Source organism: Diabrotica virgifera, chromosome 2 (genome assembly GCF_917563875.1).
Source record: "Diabrotica virgifera virgifera chromosome 2, PGI_DIABVI_V3a".
Lineage (NCBI taxonomy): Eukaryota > Metazoa > Arthropoda > Insecta > Coleoptera > Chrysomelidae > Diabrotica > Diabrotica virgifera.
Genome location: NC_065444.1, coordinates 177,182,479 through 177,192,529, shown reverse-complemented (window position 1 = coordinate 177,192,529; position 10,051 = coordinate 177,182,479). Strand labels below are relative to the sequence as shown.

Below are 10,051 nucleotides of genomic sequence, written 5' to 3'. Positions count from 1 at the left end.
GGGCAGACAAGAGTGGATGAGGAAGACCTCAAAGCGATAGACCGACGATCTCAAAAGAACGTCGAAGAAGAACAAAAGAAAATGAAAATATCTGAACGATGCCTGTGTTAAACAATTGACAAATCAGGGCAGATTGATGATGATGCATTTTTTTAGGTTCAATTTTTATTCTTGGTACAAATATTGGTGCTTATAAGCACCATTAGTGAAAAAAGTATATAAAAAATAAAAGAACTTATATCGAAACCAAAACTAGAGCAAGGTTAAACCGAGGATAATATAAAATCATCAACACGTTAAGTAGGCATAATAATATTATACATAAGCCCTCACTTACCTTGACAATGATACTTGTTGTCCAAAAAATTTAGATATTATTGGAGTCGTGTGACTCCACTTAAGATACGTATTGAAATTTGGTGAAGAGACCATTTTAAGATAACTTTTTAGTATATATTCTGACTGGCCCACAAGAATATCCAAGTTGTATTTTAAGTAACACAACATGAAGATCGCTATCCTAGTTTCAGCCCGTAAGTTATTTCAGCTTTTTAATTGTATTTTTAATTCATTACTAAATATGTATTATATACCAAATACATATTATGTTTTTGAAATATAATTTCTTTTGAGAAAAATATGAGTAATAAAACATATAAAATAGGCACACCAATAGTGATTTGCTACCTATACAGACATTATGATTTTTTACTTCGTAGTATTCCTTCCATTCGTATTTCAATCTTTTTCGTATGAATAAGACGATGCAATAATAAATCTTATTACTCGTATACCTACCTTCGTTTAGACGTCGACTTCATCATTCAACACGAAATGCTGATACACTGATTTCTGAGTTATCTATAATACTGCCTGATTGTGTTGAATGATGCGACAAATCAAACATTAAACAATATCTTAGTGTATTTGGCCAATCGCCCACATATATCTCTTTATTTCCTTAAATATCTTACACGGAATACGAAATAGTCATATTAAACAAATCCAGAGATTTATATTTTTTTATTCCTAAAAAATTTATACTTAGTATTTCTACTTCATTTTTAGGTCTTTTTAGATATTTTTGCCAAAAATGTGATTAATTGTTGTATACGGCTGTAAAAATATTAAATAATTGTTTTAAGTACCTAATTAAATTAAAAATCTTCGTTTAGCACTGGTGTAATATTCTTTCATTTATAAAACCTTTCTAACTGGAAGAACATTTTAAACTCCTTGTCAACGGTAGAATTTCTCAATCTGGAACTGTTTAGATCTTTTAATGCTTTCATAAACTGTTTTTAATAAGCTGATGATCTAGTCTTTTACTGCCATGTAAATGTCCACAAAGTACAATAAATCTTCTTTAAGACAGATCCAACAAACTAAGATTGTCTCTCTTTCAAAGTAAAATCAAATTAATAAAAATTTCCAGAAATAACTCAAATCCTTTTTTCCAAAGTTTATTCAGCAGTTTCCACTGTTCTGCTTTTTTTTCTGTGTTCTATTATCAAACATTATAAAATTCTGTGTATGATAATTGATTCCAGATTAAAGTGGAAAAACTTTGTGAAAAAAACGAGATTGTATGATCATCTCGGTGAACTATATATGTACACAGGTGAACTATATATGGAATTATGCTGAGTTTTTAATGCATCGCCGATCAAAACAGACATATATTCATTTTGTACAGATTCGTTTTCATCTACGTAGTTCCACCAGTAAATACAATTTCCACTGATCACTTATTGATTCAAAACCTTCATGACATCTACCAAAATATTTCGCCTTACGATGTTACAATCTCTCATTTCCTTCTCAGACGGGAGTGAGTGAAATCACTGGCAATGAAACAGCTTGATGATGTTGCCAAAGAACCTACCAACGATAGTACCTACTATACTGTCATAAGCGTAATTCAAATATATTATAATGATCTTAAACTCGTTATAGAGGTTACCTGCCAAAATTTAACCTACAGCTAAACCTGAAGGCCTGAAATTTAAACCCATTCTTAAGGAAATCCTCAACAACCCTACAGATATCACGAAAACTATTCAGTTTATAAAATCAGTCAGCTTTACGACAATACACTTAAAGTAATACAATTGTTTGTTTTGTTTATTTAATATAATAAATATCGCATGTAAATGTTTCTGTACTAATGGTTATTTTTGTCGACATATTTTATGTAAAAATCTGTTAATACTTAATGTTATTTTTAAAAACTGTATTGTTGTACTAAAAATTGGGAAATAAGCATACCTGTAAAATTGTACTTTTTGTATTCGACGTTATACGGCTTTTTAGGTGAGAAGCTGATTGTCGTTATTTTTTTTATTATAGTTCATTCGCTTTCAAGATGCCAAGATAACACGCCAGTTTCAAACTCCTGATTTGTGGGTTTGTCGTGTCATCGCAACTTGTCGTTATTTAGAAATTAATTTATTCTATACTATAAATTAATTTCTAAACAATGACAAGCTGCGACGACACGAAAAACCCACGAATCTGGCCTCTTAGCTCATCTTAAAAGCGAATGAACTATAGTAATTTAAAATATTTTTCTCGCTAACTAATTCCTTTTATATTTTCAGTTGTGGCTCTTGCAGTAGCTACCCCTTTAGAACAAAGTCCAGAAATTAAATTCATTGAGAAAGGCATTAGTGGAGAGGGAACAACTACCCGTTATTGGGATTGTTGCAAACCTTCCTGCTCATGGAGGGGAAACGTCCATACACCTAGCGGAGTACCAGTTGCCTCATGCGATAGATCTGGAGTAAACAGGGTTGATGATAATGCAAAATCAGGTAAACTAAATCTTACGGTACCAATTATTTAGAAGCGATATACACAGAAGGAATTTTATGTATGGAAATCCGCAATTATCTCGGAAACGGCTTTCATGAATTTTATATCTTTCAGTAAGTAAGAGTGTTGTGATGCGGCCGATCTTACGGTGGTATTTGCATTGTTGTCAGATCTTCAGTTTTTCTGGAAATATAATAAATTATCTTATTTCAAATGGGACATCCTATATTTTTTCGTTTTGAAGTCCTTAAGAAATGTTGATTGTTTTTCATGTGATTTTCTCTATAACCAAATGCTATAATTTCGGACATATTATTGTAACAATTACATTAAAAAATATTTAAAACAAATTATTAAAATCAATCTTTTCGGCCAGAGCAAACACTATTTTAGGTTGCTTGGATTATTGGGACCAAAAAAGGTCTGTTGTAATTATTCTCTAGAGTTCATCGTTTTCGAGTTACTAGCATTTAAAAGCCAGTAAAAAGCAAAAAATGATGAATTTGAAGGCTCAAAAACATAAGTAAAATATATTATAATTTTTGAAATTAAAAAGTGTCTAAATTTAAGATCAAACCTTTTTGTATCAGCTTCCCAGAAGAATTTTGATTACGTTGTAAGCTCTTATGCGAAGACAGGCGATGGAGCTGCATTAACAACTAAAAAATAAACAATGTTTTAAAATGAAAATAAGCCCAAAATAGTTATTTGGAACTGCTAAAATCAGGTATGAACATGAATATACGCACTTCGTAATTTCAAAAATAATATGTTTTACTTGTGTTTTTGACACATGAACATGGCCATTTTGTGATATTTTGATCTCGAAATCCATTAAACTTAGAACAGATATATTTTGATTCCAATGAAAAATATAAATATATGTTCGCCCGGGCCGAAAAAATGGATTTAATTTTAAATTGTTTTTTCACAATCAATACCTACTTTTCATGGACATCAAAACGCAACATAATTTATTCCATTTGAAATAAGAATATCTATAAAATAAGAATATCGTGGCTGAGCAACCTGAGAGAATGGTACGGATGTACACCTGGTTCCAAAAAAACTGATACGACTCTTGACGCGTATTTTGTAGAAAATTGAGCAGTGTATTTTGAAGGATAAATACTTAATATTTACATACTGTCAATGTCACTGCCAAATCTTAAAATTTGTCAGATAGCTTATTCTGTTCCACGGTTATTAGACTTTATTATTAATCTTTATTATTAGTACTTTCTCCGCAACTGAGGGTATCTTATCAACTGTATTGTTTTTAAACAATAGATGATAAAATAAAAATATTGACAGTTCAAAAATGTGAACATTATCGCATTGTGTGTGGCCTAAGTTTGGGCTGAAAACTGAAATGTATTACATTTTTACAAAATTTTGGAATATGTTTAATTACGTAGAACAATTTTAACAGTTGTTTTCAATACAGATTTCAATCATCTACAAATAGTTTCTAATGTCTTTTGATGTCAAATAATTAGGGAAGCTGGAATTCAACAGTTTAAAATTTTACATTGAGTTAATGCAAAATTGTGGCGCATGTCAAAATTCTCAATGTATTTTAATTGTATTCATTTTTTTTCGAATCCTGAGAAAACTAATAAATATTTTTGAAAAATTTAAACTCAGAATGAAAGACTACATTATTACCGAGGGCTGAAAGTCCCTGAAAACTTCTATAATATTTATTTTAATAAGTTACAGGGCTGAAAATAAAAAAAAGTGTGATATTTAATTTCAAATATTTCATTCAATAGAAACTGCTTGTTTATTCTAAGGGGCTTTCCGCCCTCGGTAATAATGTAATCTTTCATCCTGCGTTTAAATTTTTCTAAAATACTTATTAGTTTTTTCATGAATCAGTTGTTTGTTGTTTGTTTATTTTATTATTTGTCTGTCATAATCAATATAATGTCAGATCAATCAAATACACTGCTCAACATGATCAAATCTTACTAAGAGTCGTATCAGTTTTTTTAGGAACCGGCTGTACATCAAATGAATTTTTCAGAGCAGCCGTCTCTAAAGCCGAATAGCTAAGATGATTGCTGTCCTCCGTCACGAAGATGTCACTTAAAGAAGAAGAAGAAGAAGAAGAAGATAAATAAGAAATCTACAAAAATCGTACAAGCTGTTTTCAGTAGTAATAACCCAAGGACATTGATAATTGTTCGAAAAAATTTTATAACAGATTTCGAAAGCTTGTTGCTTGGAAACAGTTGTAAGCAACAAGCTTGAGAAAGTTGTTAAAAAATTTTTGATCATTTATCAATGTTCGAGGGTTATTCGGATAGAAAATTTTTTACTGTAAACAGTATTCTTTGGTATATTTGATTCGATAATTTCATTAATATTCTCATCAGTATTACAACCAAATCGTGACATTTTGAAATATTGAATATTTGAAATGTCAAAATCGAAATGAAACGAAATGTAGGTATCCATAGCTACATGATTGAGTGAAAACAGCCCATGGGATCTGTTTTCAGTATAATGTTGGTTTTATTGGTTGTATTCAATAAGATGACCACAAATTAATTGATTTCATTGGATTTCTAATTGAGCAAAAAATTTTCGAGATAATTTAGGCGTCCCATATTATTATAAAACTCACTCCGTATAGCTTACATATAATATAGTTATAATAGTCTCCAAGCGCGGCTCCTCCTTAGGGTCAATTGGTCAATGACCCCCCTAAAATAATCTCATAAAAATACCAATTTTATTAAAAATATCTTTTATCTAAAACTTCACTCTGAAATATAAAATTCTCTCTCAGCAGTCTGCATTGGCAAAACAAATATAATAGATATAATAACGTCGCGCCTCGCGCTATACACAAGCCCGTGGCTGGGCCGTATTTTAAATTGTCTATATACAGTTCTTATGGCTTATGGACAAATGCATGTAAAATAGAAAAGAGACGGCAGATAGCAATTTCGTGGGCGAGAGTGGGAGTGACCTTTCCGTCGTATACCTCTAGTAGAGTCGACGGCCTCACGTTTAGTTAGTTACCGTCTGCTGACCGCACTTCACGGCAGGTCTATATCGATCGCGGCGTATTTGCGTAATTTATTTTGTTTTGTTGGATTTTTTTGTGATTGTAACAAAAACAAGATGAGTGTTGTTGACGAAATAATTGCCTTAAAATCTGCTGGAACACTAAATTATGAACGGCGGCTTGAGAAAAAAGAAAGTGGTCGACCAAAACCAAACATGAATTTAAAACAAACAACAAAGGATAGGGGTAAGGACATTCAAAGATATTTTAAAGAATCAATGTACAATTTGTGTGATTGGATTTGTGGCTGCAGTGTGAGAAATGCATTTTTTTGCTATCCGTGTTTACTGTTTTCGAATGACGCTGTATGGGCGAAAAATGGAGTAACTGACATTAAGCATTTAAAAGTGAAAATTACAAAACATGCCTCTTCAACTACTCATATAAATTCATCAATGAGTTACGCAAGTTTAGGACGTGTTAACATAAGACAGCAACTTGATAGTGTATATCGTAAATCTGTGCATGACTTTAATGAATTGGTATCTAAAAATAGGTATATTTTAAACAAACTAATCGACTGTGTAAAATTTTGTGGAGTTTTCGAAATTGCATTGCGCGGTCATGACGAAAGTGACAGCTCCAATAATCGTGGAATTTTTCTGGGCCTTATCGATTTTGTTTCTGAACTGGATTTAATGTTTAAAGAACACATTGAAAAAAGTACAGTATTTAAAGGAACATCGAAAACAATTCAGAACGATATTTTAGAATCAATGTTAGCCATTGTGCATACTCATATCATGAAGGAGATTGGCCAGACAAATTTTGTGGCCATTCAAGTAGATGAGACCACAGACAGCTCCAATAAAACGCAGATGATTATCATATTGCGATATGTATTAACTGGTATTGTACATGAAAGATTTTGGAAATTTGTTAACCCCCTAGGTACTACAGCACAACATTTAACTAATGTAATATTGGAAGAACTTCAATTATTAAAAATTAATGAAGCACCTGAAAAATTGATTGCTCAAAGTTACGATGGTGCATCAGTCATGAGCGGTAAACTGGGAGGAGTACAAACAAAAATTAAAGAAATATACCCAAATGCACACTTCATTCACTGCTATGCCCATCAATTTAATCTTATCCTCCAAAAAGCGGCGAGTCAACACAAACCGATAAAAATATTTTTTGCAAATTTACACGGATTTTCGTCCTTTTTCGGCCGATCTCCAAAACGTACGATGGTTCTGGATAGAGTGGTTAAAGTAAGGCTACCTAAAGCTGCGCCTACTCGATGGGCTTTCAATACAAAATGTGTTGAAATTGTATACACTTATAAAGATGATTTAAAATCTTGCTTAGAGGAAATTATTGATGAGGAGCAAGATGGTAACAATATAAATCAAGCAACTGGTTTAAAAAGACATTTGGAAGATGAGCATTTTTTATTTTGGTTAAATTTTTTCCATAAAATAATGCCCCATGTTGATATATTGTTTAAACAATTGCAAATGCGAGACATTGATGTTATATCTGTCAAAAATTGTATCCTGTCTTTTAACAACAATATCCAAATAATTAGAAATACTATTTTGGAATCAGAAGTACCAAGCACATCAACAGCAAAAAAAAGAAAAACTACTGCAGAGGATCCAAAGCGACGAACTGCACTTGAAATTTGTGATATTATTATATCTGAAATAAATCACAGGTTTAGTTTCAATGATCATCTCATGATTTCACAGTTATTCTACATAGAGAAATTTGAAGCATACACTACCAACTTTCCGCAAAATATTTTAAAAATGGTGACGGCTAATTATCCCACAGTGAATATTTCCAAACTAAAATCGGAACTTGAAGTCTTATATTGTCGTGAGGATTTTCGCAATAGTGCTGGTGCAGTAGCCATACTTCAGCTTTTTATTAACATGAATTTGTCTGAAACATTTTCTGAAGCAGTGAAGTTATTAAATATTTTGTGCACACTCCCTATGACAACCGTGGAAAGTGAGAGATGTTTTTCTACTTTAAAAAGAGTAAAAACATTCCTGCGTAATACGATGGGACAACCTAGACTTAGTGCCTTGTCTATGCTGAGCATCGAGAAAACGCTTGTCAAGAGCATTCCAAATTTCAATGAGAAGGTCATAGACTATTTTGCAGAACTAAAGGATAGAAGAATTGACTTAAAATATAAAAATATTTAAAGTAAGTTTCGTTTTAATAAATTTACAATTTATTATACTATAAATATTCCTATCTATATATCAGTCAATAACCTGTTCATACCATTTTTCCTATATTTTTTAAAAGATTTACTCTAAAAAAAGACAAATTTAATTTTCGGAAAACTAGGGTAAATAGTATTGAGTTTTATCTAAGTCTGTATTTTTTATCTAAAATATAAATGCTAAAAGATCTTTTAAATACTTTAAAAAATCAACAGTTTGAAGTTTTCAAACCAAAATGACCCCCCTGAAGATTGACCCACGAGCCGCCGCTGATAGTCTCCCGTTTTTATACCGCTCACGTGGCTTTGGGAGTATAGCAGGGTAGTCTGCTATATCTAGGGCCTACGGTATACAAGGAAGGTAACAGGGCCAGTGCTACGCTTCAACCGCCTATTATTACCCCTGGTTTTACCCAAGGTACTCATTTTATTCAGGCTGAGTCGACCTGGAGCCTATAAACATTTTAAAAATGTCTAGTTGTTCTTGCCGGCGGTAGGATTTGAACTCCGGACCACCGGCACGCTAGCCTAGCACACTACCACTCGGCTACGCCGGCCCATAATATAGTTATATTATAATAAAATAAGGTCATCTTTAATTTTAGGTTGTGAGGGTGGCGGCAGTGCTTACATGTGCAACAGTCAACAACCATGGGCAGTAAATAGCACTTTGGCATATGGTTTTGGTGCCGCGTCTTTCAGTAACGGGATTGATGTATCCTTATGTTGCGCTTGTTTCTTACTTAGCTTCAAAGATCAAATTTCAAACAAGAAAATGATTGTACAAGTAAGTTTTTTTATAACCAAATATTACCAAATATTAACGAAAATATTTATTAATCATTTATTTATAGGTTACAAATACTGGTTCTGATTTGAGTCATAATCATTTTGACATTGCTCTTCCCGGAGGTGGTGTTGGAATTTTCACACAAGGTTGTCATGACCAATGGAATGCCCCATGGAACGGTTGGGGTGACCAATATGGTGGAGTTCATAACAGAGGCGAATGTGCTACTCTTCCTCAAGCTTTACAGTCTGGATGTTACTTTAGATTTGATTTCTACCAGAATGCTAACAATCCAAGAATGCATTTCGACCAAGTCCAATGCCCTGCTGAAATCGTTGCCAGATCTGGTTGCAGTCTTTAAATAATAATATAATATAATTATTTGTTTTAAAACAATTATGTTTTACTTAAGTATATACTCAATTTAACAAGAGTCTTTTTCTAATACCCAAAGAACAATTTATATTCTCAGTTTATTAAGGTTGATGTAATCCTTAAGGATTTAAGAAAATAAGGATAAGGTTTAAGAATTATGCGTATTAATCCTCTACATTCTGCAACGTCGTCTAGAAAAATTCATAAGGTGGCAAATAGCACACGAACAACCTGCACTGGCTATAAACACAAAACAGCGGCAAAAATTATCCACGAAAATAACAGATTTCTAGTAGATAAATGGGATTAACCTTTAACTACCCGCGCATCAAGTTATAACTTAACTACACGCGTGGCGTACTTTGTACGCCACAAGGAAATACACTTAAAAACAGCGGATTTGTTTAATTTTTTTTGAAAAAATACACTTAGTTGTTTTTTATAAACCTTATTCGGCATCAGTGAATACTTGGAGTTCCTTCAGTAAGCCAATTGGGATTTATAACTGGAATCATGGAATAACTGGATTCCATGATAAATAAAATTACTAATAAAAAATTTTCTTAAATGTGATTTTTTACAGGAGAAAAAGTATTGTTTACAAAGAAAAATATATTTTTTGCCATAATGACTAAAAAACAATTAAAATATGTACTTATATTACGACTTATAGTAATATAATCCTGGGGTATATTGTCCACCACCGGAAACAACAAATAATAAAATGTAAATTACGATCTTTCCAGAACGCCGATTATAACGAAACTAAAACCAAATTGTAAAGCACATTCCAGTGATAGGTTAGAAA

General features: G+C 32.2%; 1 protein-coding gene across 1 annotated transcript; it reads left to right on the top strand.

Annotated features, from left to right (window-relative positions):
• The first annotated feature begins 335 nt into the window (after positions 1 to 335).
• On the top strand, positions 336 to 9,299 carry LOC126880308 (endoglucanase-like). The gene is made up of 4 exons (XM_050644106.1): positions 336 to 533; positions 2,601 to 2,813; positions 8,684 to 8,865; positions 8,933 to 9,299. The coding sequence occupies exons 1-4, from the start codon at positions 506 to 508 to the stop codon at positions 9,227 to 9,229; spliced, it is 720 nt and encodes a 239-aa protein (XP_050500063.1). The 5' UTR covers positions 336 to 505; the 3' UTR covers positions 9,230 to 9,299.
• Positions 9,300 to 10,051: the final 752 nt, after the last annotated feature.